Source organism: Manis pentadactyla, chromosome 1 (genome assembly GCF_030020395.1).
Source record: "Manis pentadactyla isolate mManPen7 chromosome 1, mManPen7.hap1, whole genome shotgun sequence".
Taxonomy (NCBI): domain Eukaryota; kingdom Metazoa; phylum Chordata; class Mammalia; order Pholidota; family Manidae; genus Manis; species Manis pentadactyla.
The window spans coordinates 114,472,781-114,486,970 of NC_080019.1; the positions used below are offsets into that span (position 1 = coordinate 114,472,781).

General features: G+C 48.5%; 2 protein-coding genes across 6 annotated transcripts; one reads left to right on the plus strand and one right to left on the minus strand.

Moving 5' to 3' along the window:
- The first annotated feature begins 913 nt into the window (after positions 1–913).
- POLR2H (RNA polymerase II, I and III subunit H) lies at positions 914–4,195 on the plus strand. Of its 2 annotated transcripts, none has more exons than XM_036875118.2 (5): positions 914–1,132; positions 2,062–2,145; positions 2,230–2,323; positions 2,848–2,931; positions 3,822–4,195. In XM_036875118.2, the coding sequence occupies exons 1-5, from the start codon at positions 1,060–1,062 to the stop codon at positions 3,937–3,939; spliced, it is 453 nt and encodes a 150-aa protein (XP_036731013.1). In that variant the 5' UTR covers positions 914–1,059; the 3' UTR covers positions 3,940–4,195. The 2 variants fall into 2 exon arrangements, with proteins under 2 accessions (XP_036731013.1, XP_036731014.1); XM_036875119.2 differs by having other exon boundaries at positions 916–1,141.
- Positions 4,196–5,671: 1,476 nt separating this feature from the next.
- On the minus strand, positions 5,672–14,005 carry THPO (thrombopoietin). Of its 4 annotated transcripts, none has more exons than XM_057500737.1 (8): positions 12,303–14,005; positions 11,092–11,207; positions 10,833–10,996; positions 10,477–10,604; positions 10,096–10,182; positions 8,450–8,617; positions 8,134–8,214; positions 5,672–7,569 (listed from the first exon to the last, which is right to left on the minus strand). In XM_057500737.1, exons 2-8 carry the CDS (start codon positions 11,124–11,126, stop codon positions 7,549–7,551), a joined length of 684 nt encoding a protein of 227 aa, XP_057356720.1. In that variant the 5' UTR covers positions 11,127–11,207; positions 12,303–14,005; the 3' UTR covers positions 5,672–7,548. The 4 variants fall into 4 exon arrangements, with proteins under 4 accessions (XP_057356720.1, XP_057356718.1, XP_057356714.1 ...); XM_057500735.1 differs by having other exon boundaries at positions 5,672–8,017; XM_057500731.1 differs by having other exon boundaries at positions 5,672–8,202.
- Positions 14,006–14,190: the final 185 nt, after the last annotated feature.

Here is a 14,190-nt window from a genome sequence, read left to right on the forward strand (position 1 = left end):
GGAAACAGGCAGTGTGCGGAGGAAGAGTGCCAGGATGAAGGGGCATGTGGGAGGCAGAGCGGGGTGCCTAGGAGGAGGGGTCAGTGTGAGGAGGAGCCAGCACCCAAAAGGAAGGGGCAATGTAAGACAAGAGCTGTATCTGTGGGAGAGGACAGTGCCAGCATAAAGAGGCATATAGGAGATCAATGTCCAGAGGAAGAGGGTAGTTGTGGTGGTTGGTGGTGGTGGTGGTGGGGAACCGGCAGGACCAAGCAGAAGGAACAATGCTCAGGAGGACAGTGTAATAGGCTTAATGCCAGGCTGAAGGGGCAGTGTGGGGGAAGAGAGTGGAGTCCAGGGGAAGAGGCCAGTGGTGGGGAGGCTGCAGAACCAGGGGAGGGGACAGTGCAGCTTTCCTTTTACCCATAGTGATATCATGGCAAATTCCCAAACAGGACAGACCTGGCTCGGGTGACAGGCACTAAGGCCGATCCGGCCCGGGCCGGCCTGGGGACCTCGGTGCCAGCTAGAGGGGCTGGGCACTGTGCCTTGCCCTGTCTGAATGCTGGGGGGCAGGGTTCTGCCCCGCCAGCTTTCGGCAGGGACTGTGCCCTCTGCGGACACGCAGACCGTCAGGGCAGGAATAGGGCCTGGCTTCTCTGGGTCAAGGATCAAGGTCCCTGGCTGGGATAGGCTCCCATGCATTCCAGTCTTCCGGACTGGTACTCTGAAGAGGGCGTAGTAGAACCTCAGTTGAAAGCGAGAAACCCCGCCACCTTGGCCGGGGGTGGGACCTATCTTGTCCCCGCCCCGGGGGAGTTATCTTGCTCTGACACCCGCCCTAAATACTGAAGACTTTCGACAGCAATCATTCGGGGCGGAAGTTAAGACGCCCCGAGAGGGAGGCGGCGGAAGTGGTTGCGTTATTGCGCGTCCGGGCGCATGCGTTATTCTATTCCTTTGCAGCCGCTTTTCAGTCGCTAGCTTATCACCCACTCCTCTCCTTTTCTCCACGTGAGGGGGTTCGCGTACCCCTCGTCGCGCTCTCGGACCTTCTGCTGCTCTCCTGGCCCCCTCACTATGGCGGGCATCCTGTTTGAGGATATTTTTGATGTGAAAGATATTGACCCGGAGGGCAAGAAGTTTGACCGAGGTAAGTAAGGTATGTAGGGGCGGTTGGTGGGAAGGGGTTAATATCCTCGGGCACACGCCCCTATTTCCCTTGTGTACCCAACTCACGTGGTCCTAACGTAGGGACCTCCTTCAGGAAACATTTTATAGATGAGAAAAGGAAGACTTCGAGTCCTCCCTGGCTTCCATATGTGCCAGGTGCCTGGGTGGTCTTTTCTCATGGTGCTAGTAAACTCTTGGGCATCTTTCTGATCAGTACCCATTCTGTGCGAGGGGATGTACTGTGCATCATATACACACTGTCATACTTATTCCTTTCAGTTGTCTCCATGAGGTATGTGGTGTCTTACTCATTTTTCCCAGAGAGGTTAAGAACGCACCCAAGTCTGTACAGCGAGTAATCTGACTTGGAGCTTATATTGTATTGCCCTCAGGATGTTTAGCTCTTTGTGAAGTCCTCTCTGAATTAGACTTGACTGCTTGGTATAATTCTCTTTATTCTGTCATTGAACAATAACTGTTTTTCCTTGGTGTCTTTTCTTTTGGCTGGAGACTGAGATGTTAAAACAAACACCTGTTTTTACAGTCCTGATAATCCCTTCAGCACAGACCTGGCACAGAAAGGTGAACCCTTTGGATGAATAACTTGACCAAAGTCAGGTTGTTTCTTAATCACCTAGGCAGACCAAACAACCTGGGGTATTACTTGTTGCCAGAGAAGCTTTCATTTTTTTTTTCTGGGAATTCTGTCCACTTGCCATAGTTTTTCTCTCTTTTCATTCTTATGTATCTGGTTTTGATTGAACTTGCATTTCTGTGAGAGCAGATAAGAGGCCTTGGATGCAGGCTGGGTTAGATTGAGTGTTCTATTGTATATAACCCCCCAAGGTGGGGTCTGTAGGGCCTGCCCTGGCCTGGCAATTACCTCTGCCACTCTCTACTTCCCTCCAGTGTCTCGACTGCATTGTGAGAGTGAATCTTTCAAGATGGACCTAATCTTAGATGTAAACATTCAGATTTACCCTGTAGACTTGGGTAAGTATTGAACATAGACAACACCAGGTGGCTTTTTACCATTTCAGCTGTTTTTCATTCTCAGATATTTGACATTATTTTCAGGTGACAAGTTCCGGTTGGTCATAGCCAGTACCCTGTATGAAGATGGTACCCTGGATGATGGTGAATACAACCCCACAGATGATAGGCCTTCCAGGTGAGGGAGTAAAGGAGGGAGTACTTGAAATATACCTGAGGACTAAGTGATATAGAAAGACCTTATTTATGGAATAAATGATTATCAGCAGAATCTGAGTGACTTTAAGGAAACTGCTACACTTAAGTCATACAACCAGGTGTTTACCCAGAGCAGTGGTTACATACTTGTGAGCTGTAGCTATTTGCTGTCTGAGGAAATGACCACTGAGTGACCTAGGCTGGATGGGCCTTGTGTCTTGGGAGGGAGTTTTGTGTGTTGCAAAGGTTTTGGAGCCTCACTGAACTCAAATCTCAGCCCAACCACTTACTCATTGACTAACCTTAACCTCTTCCAGCCTCAGTTTCCTCATCAGTAAAGTGCAGATGGCCATACCTAGCTCAGAGTTGCTGTGAGGACTAAATGACATTGTGTTTAGAAAGTGCCTGTTGTTATAATGCTGGCACTTAGTTACCAGTTATTTTTAAAAGGTTTCCTATCATTCTTAACTATTTTTAAGAATAACTGCCTTTGGTGTTCCACAGGGCTGACCAATTTGAGTATGTAATGTATGGGAAAGTGTACAGAATTGAGGGAGATGAAACTTCTACTGAAGCAGCAACACGTCTGTAAGTTCCACGGTCTTGTGAAAACCCTTGCCAGCCTGTTTGGGTAATTTGGGCCATCTCATGCTTCCTGTGTTGGGTCTGTTTCCCTAAGCATCTCAAACCTAGAGTGGGGGGACCCAGAGATCAGCTGTTCTGGGAAGTGTCCACTTTGAAATACAGTCTGCTCACTTTGCCCTTTATCAGGACCTCAGGCCTAGTGGTCCACATGAGAAACTGGTAACCTTGCTATGTGAAGTACAAAGGAAAGTTGTTTCCCCCGGAACTAAATGCAGCATTAAGTGATTAAGCTGCTAGGCTTTTTATTTTTCTTTATTTGTGTGTGTGTTTTGCTACTCTGCAATCCAATCCCAAGTTCTTTGGTTTCCCTGCCTAACTATTTTTTCTTTTCTTTAAAATCTTATTAAAACAATTGTGCCCTTTGTAAGACATTTGAAAAGTAGAGAAGTAATGTGAAGAAGGAAACAGTCACCTATAATTCCATACTCAGAGGGAATCTTTTATGTAAACATTTTTGAATATTTTAGGTTTTTTTCCTGTGTACTTTTTTCTTTGATATCACGTTGTTTACAGTTTTCTTCTCTATGTAAAATGGGATTCCTCATGTCAGTTTAAGGCTTTTCCTAAACATTTTAATAACTGCATAACATTCCAGTAAGTGAATATATCTTAATTCATTTTACCATTTCCCTTTTTCTGGTCATGTAGTAGTTCCCACCTTTACTGATGTAAAGAACACTGCCTTGCACACATCTGTGCATTCATCTTTGAATTTTGGCTCCTAATGACAAAACACTAGAAAGGTGCCTCTTTTTCTTAGACTAGGTTGGAGAGCTGCTGAGTAGCTGCTCCTCCAGAGCTCATACTCATGGGACTGGGGCCTTCTGTTTCAGCTCTGCCTACGTCTCCTATGGGGGCCTGCTCATGAGGCTGCAGGGTGATGCCAACAACCTGCATGGGTTTGAAGTGGATTCCAGAGTTTATCTCCTGATGAAGAAACTGGCCTTCTGAACCACCTGGGAAGCCAACCTTCCTGCTTAGTCACTCAGGTTTTGGACATTTATTCATCAGGCCTGAGGAGCAGCTCCTGTTGATCACCTGTTCAAGAGGGGGTTGTTGTCTGTCCATTGTGGGTACATCTTAGGTGGTCTGGACTCAATGGGAAACTGACTTGCCTGTGAAAGACCTAGTGGCAGAGCTTAAAATGAATTAGAAGTTATTTTGTGTATATTATCTTTTTCATTAAACGTTACTTTTCAGACTTAAACTTTTAAAACTTTTTTCCTTAAAAAAAATATTTACTTTAAAATCATTTTTTCCAATTTGCAAATGGTATGTTTCTGGCCCACAGCAAGATGATCACATGTCATAGGATCTAGCCCGATCTTTGGTATCTAGATTCAGGGTTATCTCAGTCTCCTGGCTGACTGTCCCCAACATTTATCCCCCAATGTGATTTTCTATTTGGTAGAGAGAGTATTGTGCTTTTGGCTCTTGAGGGCACCCCAGGCCCGGAAGATACTACCCTTTTGGCATAGAATTTTGAATTGGCAGGGAGCCCTGCTTGTGTCTTTCTAACACTTTCAGTCTCTTAGTCAGATCACGTTGACGTGAACGAGTCACTTGCATATCCTGGATATGTTCATCATTTTTGAGGAACTGTTGGGTAGAGGCTTTTAGACACAGGCATGGGACACACTAGGAAGAGAATAGGAAGAGCAGATTTGGTGGTTACCAGGGCAGGTGGAGAAGCCAGCTGTCTGCTCTGTATTCTATTGGTGGCCTGGAGGGAGGGTAAGTGATGGTGGTGCTCACAGTACACTGAACAGGGAGCTGTCGCCCAGTCCAGTGAAGTGGACAGGACAGCAATACCAATGAGGTTGGCAGTCCAGTGCCAGGGCCAGGATAATTGCTGCAGCCTGACTTGCAGTCACTAACTTAAAAGTTGGGGGAGAGCAAAGTTGAGGTAATGATGATGCCTACAAGGAATCCAGCATAGAAGCTGGTTCTTCAGCCTGGCATTTGAGGTTTCAGAGAAAATATGTTGAACTCTTTCCTCTGGGAAATTCAGGGTAACAACGCAGAGAGATTGTCAGTGTATATAAGCAATTGCCTCTTTTGAACTCCCGGTTTTGCCACGGGAGCTGGTCACCCTGCTGGGATGCCTGGGGTATTTCCTTCCCCATCATTTTCAGGTCTTTACCTGAGGTGTTAGAAATAGTATTTAGGGAAATGGGTTGAGAATGAATGGCTTCTGCAGGGGGGAGGAAAAGGTGTTTCTTTGGTTTACTGTAGGGGTGTGGGAGGGGGCTAGGCAATGAAGTGGGGGTTGGGTGAATTTTTATGGAATCCTAGAACCTTTACATGGAGTCAGAGTTTTTGCAGAGGGCGGATGATTTAGATGAGAATAAGATAATCTAATTACCAGTAAGTATGTGGGGTAGTGTAGCAGAGTATCCTGGCTGCTCTGGGGTGGCAGAAGAAAACTGGCATGCGGTTGAAGAGAGAGAAGAGTATCTGGTTGTAACGGTTTTTTGTAATTTATGTAAAAGAAAGAAGGGGTAGAATCAGCCAGTGTTTTGGGAATGGGTTAGATCCTTAATAGGGGCTGATTAATTCACACTGGAGAATCCTGTGAGGTATTTGCATTTGCCCTCAAGTAAGTCAAATGCCAATACAAGTAGCCTGTTCGGGCTACATACTTGCAATTTTGCCATGCTTGTCTCTCATCTGACTGTGCTAAGAAGCCTTAAGTCTTTGTCTCTGGTCTCTTTGGCATATCTTGTCCTAGGTGCTGGCTTTCATGTGCCATGAAGTGTTTCATTTGATCCTTAGATTTAACCTACTTTAGTATTGTAATGAATTACAGTTTTCACTTAGTATCCCCCTTGACTTCATGCTGGAATTTGTAGGGTGGCTGAACTGACTTGCTCCTATCAGAAACTGACACCATCTAAGATTTGGACAACATTTTGGAGCTTTGTGTATTTGTTGATTCCTCATCCATGACAGGAGAGAGGGACACCTGAAGATGTTTAAATCGGTCAACCCACCAAGAGCATTGGTTTTCTGCTCATTTCTGCTCAGACTTCTGTTGATAGATTTACTCCCTAAGGACTTGGAAGTCTTTCCCAATAAACAGGATCACTGACTGATATATTGGACAGTGCGCCACCCTGGGAAGAGTATGCATCTAAATAAGTCAGCTTAGGGTGTTTCTTTTCCCTCTCACAGGCTGTGTGACTACTGGGAATGTGCCTGGTTTCTCTGAGCCTTAGTTTCTTCATATGTAAACTGGAGATGATAATACCTACCATATAGAGTTGTGTGAGCATTAAAAAAGGCAATATGCAGAAGGTTCCTGGCACACTAGCTTTCATTCTACTGTTTTAGAATGACTGGGAATTGTGGGATATGTGTGCAGTGTTTAGAACTTAGGGTTCCTGGCTCCTCTATCTACGTGGTAGCTTTTCCTCCTTTGGGGAGTTGGGGCTGGGGTGGGAAGAGGAAAAAGCTTCAATTAGTTTTCCTACAGGAACCTCTGAAGGTAATGTTGACCTTTGGGTAATATAACCTCATCCTAAGCACCAAAGTGGCGTTTGTTTGCAAAGCCCCATAAGCCTGGCTATTTTTTTAGGGAACCCTGAGCACGGTTTATGGTGGACACATAGGGCTGCTTTTTAGATACTATGCGCTTCTGGGATTTGGAAAAATGAGTTTCAACTTGTTCTTGACTTGTACTTGTCCCTCCTGCTGTGTGTACCCTAGGAGACTGACTCATGCCACTTCCTGCACTTCCTCCAGACCTCCACAGGAGGGAGGCAGGAACCGTGCCTGGTGAAGCTTCCTGCTGAGGGGCTGAAGCTCTGGCTGTTTGCTCAGCTGCCACATCCAGGTTTTGTCTTGACTGAACTGTCTGCACAAACTTACCTGGGGTGTGAGGCTTTCCAAGGCTTCCTGTTAGCTTTTTTTGGGAGGTGGGGATAGGGGAGGGGGAGATCTATTGCCCCCTGAGAAGAACATCTTTACCTTGCATTTCAGTAGCTTTTGGGTGCTCTCATTTATTCTTTATTTATATGGGCTCAGTGTTATCTGTTCTGTAGTGATATCCTTTCTGAGAGACAACTTTTCACTCATTTCTCAAGAGTGAGCGTCTCCTAAGAAAACAAGATCAGAGTGCCATTGAGAATGACAGCAAAGGGGGTAAAGACACTAACCTAGGTTTTAGGCAGAAAACCAAAGCTCTTTTTTCTGTTTTCTGACATAAGTTAGTCTTTGCCTCTGTTTAGAGGCCAGGCCAGTCTAGGTCTTTGCGGAATTATCATACGAATACTAATAAGAGCATATAGAAAATCAGTAAGTTGTAAATTTGTGCAGAAAATAGACCAAAGATAATTAGCTGCTCTGGTGAATGTTATTGATAGCTTAAAAAAATAGCTTCTGAAGTTTTATAATATACAGTGAAAAACAATCCCTTTCTCTTCCTGGGTGTCCCTCTTTACCAGGGCTCTGGGTTTCAGGTGAAACCAGGAAATCTGGTATAGCTGCAGTTGTCTTCCAGGGCCTCTCCTTTGGGCAAGGGAATTTTACATAGGAGACAGTCCTGATGTTGGCAGTGCCTTACTCTTCCTGAGAAAGTTTCTGGAAGTGAGGGTGGGCTGCAATTAGAAGAGGACTGGTGGAGTTGGGTGTGATAGCAGAGGGGTCAGGAACTTGGGGTTGGAGCTGGACCATGGGGGTGGGCAAGGTGGGTAAAGAAGAGAAGAGTGAGTATTGTCCAGTAGGAGGATGGCTTGGGGAAGGAGAATATCCAGGCTCGAGGTAGGGTGGCAGGGAGCCCATGTCTGAAGTTCCTGGAGGAATGTCCAGGGCTTCTAGGGCCCTGGGTGAGGGTCCAGGAAAGAGTCCATGAGTTCCATTCAAGGGTCCATGTGTCCTGTTCAGGTGTCCAGGGATTTGGTCTAGGGACCCAGCAGTTTGGCTCAGCAGACCAGGAATTTTGGCTCTGAATCTCTGCAGCCTCTTCAGAAGCCCAGAGCCAGTAGTTCTGGCTGGGACACTGGTGTCTGTCTCCAACAATCCAGAAATCCTGTTTGGGAGCTTGTTCAGTGTGAGGAATAGAGAGGCACTGCTTGGGCCAGCTGTGGTGGGGAGGGCCCGCTTGGCACAGAGAGTGGGCCCTACCACAAGCAGCAGGAAACGCACCTTTCCTCGGAGCAGCTGTTGGAAGCTCAGGAAGATGGCATTGGGATCCTTGTGAGCTGTGGTCCTGCCCTGTGGAGGAAGCTGAGGGCAGAGGATGGGCCTGAGGCCAGAGACCCGGGCCAGATATCCTGCCTCCCTTGTCTACTTGGGAAAGATAAGGTATCAGCACCCAGGCTTTATGGTTGGGAGGGAGTACTCCTTGGTAGGTCACCTCTTCTACCCTCAAGATTCCTAGAATTCTTTCTCCCCTCAGGTCTTCTAAGGGGACTGAGTCAGAAAAGGACAGTTTCTATAGTTCTCTTGACTGAGGACCTACCTGGGTTCCAAGGAGGCCCTGCAGGGCTCCAAGGAGGAGGCGGATCTGTCCAGAAAGCTGTCCCAGTAGGGATGTGAGGCAAGTGGGTCCTACTTGTCCCCGTGCTGCCATTACACCCTCCAGCAGAAGGGTCGCTGCTCCTAGAACGTCCTGGGCCTTGGACTGCTCCTGGGAAAGAGATGGAGGAGAGAAGCTGACTGCTTCAAAGGGCATGCTAATAGCGGGTGGGGAGCCTGTAGGAGTAGCCAGCAGAATGAATCATAGGAGCTGAGAATTGGACAGGACCAAAGCCCCACCCAGCATAGGAATTCCTTCACAGTCTCCCGACAATTGGTCATCATCCTCTGCTGGAATAACTCCAGTGTCCAGTAACCCAGCCTGGCCTTAACACTTAATTTCAGTGAGGAAAGTTCTCTTTTTCTCTTATATTATGCTGAAATATGCCCTCTGACAGCTCTTATCCCTTTGTTCTAGTGCAGCAAATTTACTCTTTCTGCCACAAAATCCTAGGATCATATGATTTTTAAAAAACTTAATGTAGAGATGAGACCATGATAAAGTTTGTAAAGATGAAGTGAAGGGGTTTACTGATAAATAGTAGAACTATGAGGAGCTATGAGGGATCCCTAGGAACTGCCCTCTATCCTGGCCCAGTCGCCCCAGAAGACCCAAGGGAAGAAAGGGGATGCTAGGGATTTGGAGGGTAGAAGAGCTGACTTGCAAGGAATGCTCCCACCCAGTAGGTTTCCTGAGTTTCAGACTAAAGCCCTTGTTGCTATACCACAAGACTACCTCTTTTCTCCAAGCTAATCACATGGGCTTTTTTTTTTTTTTAACCATTCCTCACATAACATGTTTTCTAACCTCTCACTGTTCAGGTTGCTTCCTCCTTCTGAACATATGCTAGTTTAATATGGTCCCCCTGAATAAATTAGCACATGTCTAGAGGAGTATGTCCAGTACTTAGTCCAATACTGTTAAGTGCAGTCCACTCAGAATGGAGTTTCATAGGAATATTTCCACAATATGGATGCTACATACCTAAGCTGCCTAGAAGCACTAGCTTTTAAATAGCTGCTTCAATAATGTTACATCCTAAGTTTGGAGCCAACTCAGTCCTCCCAGATCTTTTTCATAGGCTCTAGGGCTAGAAGTTTATATGAGGGAAGCAGGGGCGATGTGACCTGAAAGCTGGAATAGTACTTCAACCAGTTATTTTACACACTTAGAATTATATATATAAATTTCACCTTGTTTTTGACTTAGTGTTTCATCAATTTTAATCTTGATTCTGTTTTTTGTTGTTTTAGCTGTGTCTCCAGTTTTGTGTCATGTGAGGATGATAGATCATCAATCTTACCCCTTCATGCCAACTTAAGGTTGAATGGCATAGGTCAAAGGCATGGCCATGATAGACTTCTATCCAGCTTTTCATGGTATTCAGCTTCGAATCTATTTGCATACTGGGACTGTAAGCCATCATCTTATCCAGAGGCTATCATTATACTAGAATGTGGATTAGGTTAGGGTGGCCAAGGTCAAGGTGAGATATTTTTAGAGAGGTCTGGAAGTTTTAAGAATCCACACAAAGCAGTAGGAAACAGGACTTAGGGAAAGCAAGGGAATGGAAGGGATGGCTTTCTTACCGTCTGGGATTTCCATTCTCCTAAGCTGAAGTCCACAGCAGGCAGCAGGACAGGTGTAGACAAAGGGTTAATGTCTGGGCACTGGCTCTGTTGAAAAAGATTGGGTGGTAGGGGAGTGGGGGAGAAAGGAGCTGAAACACAGAGGGGTATGGTGTCCCAATGACCAGGAGAGGTTTCTGTGAGTACTATATGCAGACTAGAGCTTTTAAAAGGGGATTTGATTGCAAATCATAACCCTTGTCAAGGAGTGGTGGTGGGGAGGTGGTGGTCTTACCAAAGACAATATTGGAAGAATAGTGATTGGATCACAGATAGAGAAAGTGATGGGAGGGAGGGTATCTTACCAGTTAGACAGAAGGGAGAGTGCTTGGGGATTCTCACCAGTCTGCTGTGAAGGACATGTGAGTCGCGAAGCAGTTTATTTAGGAGTCGGGGGTCACAGGCAGGAGGAGCCGGGCTAGACGGAGTTAGTCTTGAAGTTAGGAGAAGTATGACCACGAGGAGCAGTTCTTAGATGAGGAGAGGTGAGGGTGAAAGGGGTGGATAAGGAAGAAATCATTGTCGGGTGGAGGTCCAAGAATTCCCTTTTAGGCCCCATCCCTGAAATCAGGTACTCTGTGGCCCAGATGCCTTCTTCCTGGGAGATTCCTTAGCCCTCCCTGCCTGCAGCACATTTCCTTTCTCTTGCCTTCTACCATGGTCTGGTTTGGCCCCAGGTCCCTCAGGTGCATTCTTACCAGTCCGCTCCATTCTGGCCAGGCTGTCTGGTTGGAGTGGCTCCCTGTATGGGGCCTCTCCCCTGAATCCTTCCGGGGGCCATGGAGGCGGCTTAGGCTCTTGCACTTCTGGGCAGAGTTGGGTGGGGCACAGGTGGGCCAAGGAAGAAGGTCTGGGTTCTATCCTGCAAATGACAGGAATAATGAACATTTAATCAAGTTTCGACGAAAAGACTGCCTGGCGGGGGGAACAGATGCTGGGAGGGCTTGCAATGCTGACCAGCCTGGAACTGCTAAAGCTCTGACTGTTGTCATGTTTTCTTGTGATTGTAGCACATGGTGTCTCCTCTTTGTCAGGGTTCCTCAGTGAATCTGAAATGGGTCTCGCGTTCCTGCCTCCTGCTGAGAGCAGCAGGATAGGATATGTACACACACACACATCTTAATTGGCCCCAATTTTTGAGCAACTTCAGCTGTTTGGAGAGAAGCTGGGGTGGGGATAGAGAATGGAAGTATTATGCCACAAGCCTGGAGAAGAGATTGGAAAACGGCATATGGAGTCAGGATGAGGAACTAGCAAACATGTGCAATGTGTTAAGGAGTAGATTGGGGAGTGGGGTGAGGGGGAGAACTGGGCAAAAGGAAAACTGAACTACTAGAGGCCAGTGATGGAGAGATTAAGAGAGGGTGGTGTGGGAGAAATTAACCTCTTGTTCTTTCATTTGCCCCCACATACAAAGCTCTTAAGAGTTTTTCTTTGCACTCCAAGTTCTGAAATACTGGGTTATTTGTCCAAGGTGAAGAGATGGGCTGAAGGCAAGTTTCCCAAGAATGGGCACTTTTGAGAGAGGTGCCCGTCTTACATGGCTTACCTCACCTAGACACTCACCATGTTTGTCTCATAGCCCGCACCTTCCTCCCTGCCCCCTCTGTAGACCCATTCCAGTTCCTTCACAGGACCCCCCACATGGCTTCCTCCTTCTTTCACAAGTTGTGCAAAGAGGCCTGCACCTGATTCAATATTGGGATTTCCTGTAGGTCTGTCAACATGCATGAGCCTCCTCCCATTACCCTCTCCTTTGGGCCCTGGCTTGCCTGACCCAGCTTCCCCAGCCCCAAGATTCAGAATCTTAAGCTAACTAGAAATGACTGGTTAGAATGGGGATTGGGCTATGTTCAGCTTGGTGTTATGCTCCTGAAGCCCTAAATGCACCTCCTCTCTTATTTCCTTTCTAGACCCGTGTACCCTTTCCTTAGGGCCAGCCAGGACTGTGCTATATTCTACCAAGTCTGTGATCAGTCCCTTAGAACCCAGCACCCCACCCCCTATCCCTGCTCTGTCCTGCTCCTCCCATTCTGGGAAGGCTACAGTCTTCTCGACAAAGGTCAGTGCCTGTAGGTTCCAGTTTGCCTGCCCCTCCCCCAGCTGAGAGCTCAATTCCTCTTTCCCGTCCTTCCTACCCTCACTGAGCTCCAAACCCTGCTTGCCACTTACCGGGTAGAGAAGGGCTCCTGGACCCAGGTGCAGAGCGGGAAGCACTCTGGGGAGCAGATGGGTAGGAAGACATGTGGCGTTGGGGCATAGCTCCTCCACAGCACTGGGGTCACACGCCTGCCCCGGCCACTTCTATCCAATCAGAGAGCAGGGAACCATCAGACACTGGCGAGGGCCCCCGGAAATGACGCCTTCTCCTCCCCCCCACATTGGACCTGGAGCCCCTGCCTGGACCATGGTCCATTAGTGGAGCCCAGCTCCTCCACCCACATACACCACAGGGAGGATCTGAATAGGGAGATCCATCTGTTCCTAGGAGATGGGAAACCTGGGACCTGGCTGGGGGAGGACAGCAGTTGGGGGGATAGGTTTTTCCAGGAGGAATTTGGCAGGACATTTTTGTCCCTGGGGGAGAGGCACAGAGGTCTGGTTTTAGATTAGTGGGTTTTTCAGTTCCTGGCTTGCTATATTTCTTTTCCCTGGACACTGCACCTGCTAAAATTCAGTAGGACTTTTGCTCTCCTATAACTCCCTGGGGGTTGTGTTTGATTCTCCCTTTCCTAATGGTAATGTGGGTGTTGCTCTACTAGAGAATGATCCTGTCATTGGGTCAGTGGTAAAGGGTTGGACAGTTTGGGAGGACTGTGAGGTGAGGAGGTGTGTGCTGGGTTCCACTGTGCTCAGATGCCTCACTGCTGGGGCCCAGTGGCTCAGACAGCTAAGCCTGCTAATTTCTGTACCCATACCCGCCTTGGCTTGCCCTGTCTTGCTCCCTCTTCCATCTCCTACCACTCCACATATGACAAGAGGAATAACCAGGCCCATGTGTCCCTATCTTGGGAAAGACAGCTGCTGAACCTCCCCCGCAAATACCTCTCGCTGGCCCCCCTCTTCCTTTGGCCCCGGCTCTGGTTCCTTTACTTTCCCCTCAATCCCAGTCTCCCCACAGTCTCTTTCCTCAGGGGCCTTCTGGCCTGACACTGTTCCCATCACTCCCCTCCACCCCAGTTCTTCCTCAGGCTCTCTCCTGCTCCTCCTCCCAAGGATGGGGCTGTCGGCTAAGGAGTATGGCCTAGATCCCGGAATTCTCCAGTTCAGCCAGAGGAGATGCCTCCCAAGATTAGGAAGGAGGGTGCTGGGATGTTGGGAAGATGGTGGGTGTGTGGGGGTGGGAGGGGACAGGGAGGCAGTCATGACAAGGAAACCAAGACAAAGGAGGCTGGGGTGGGGTGGGAGGCAGCGGGTCCCCTGGGTGAAGGAAGAGGGTGAGAATGCATGTCAGGTTGGGAATGCTGATGGTTGGATGGGCCTGAGAACAGGTTACAGTAGGGAGGGAAACTGTTACCAGCTCCAAAGGAGACACTGCCCGTTTCTGGCTAAGTCCTTGTTGAGAACAGGAGCATAAGTAGAGATCTCAGAGAAGAACTAGGGACACAGGCTAGGCAGTGAGTGTGGGTGGGAAGGGGTTTGAGAGGTGCTGTGAGTCCAGAGTCAGGGGAGATCAGTTGATGGGCCTTTCCTGCCCGTTGTCATCCTTGAGACAAGTCTTCATCCTTCCGGTAGGAACCGAGTCCTAGCCCAGTGGCCCGCTCAGGCCTCAGGCCCAGCCTCTGCCCCTCCCTGGCCTGGGGCTCTCGTCCTGGGCTGGACATGCACCTCCTGGTCCCGCGGCCCTGTGGCCGCCGGCAGCGGGGGGCTCCAGACCCGTCACTCCTCCCCTCCTCGCGCCCCCTGGTCCCTCCCCTCCCCCTACCTCCTCCGCTCCTCTTTCCCCTGCAGCCCCTCCCTCCTCCCCTACCCGGTCCCAGCCCCTCCCTCCCCTCCCCCACTCGTGATCCGGGCCGCGGCTGCTGGGCCGGAACCCCCGGGCTCAGCCCGGCCCCT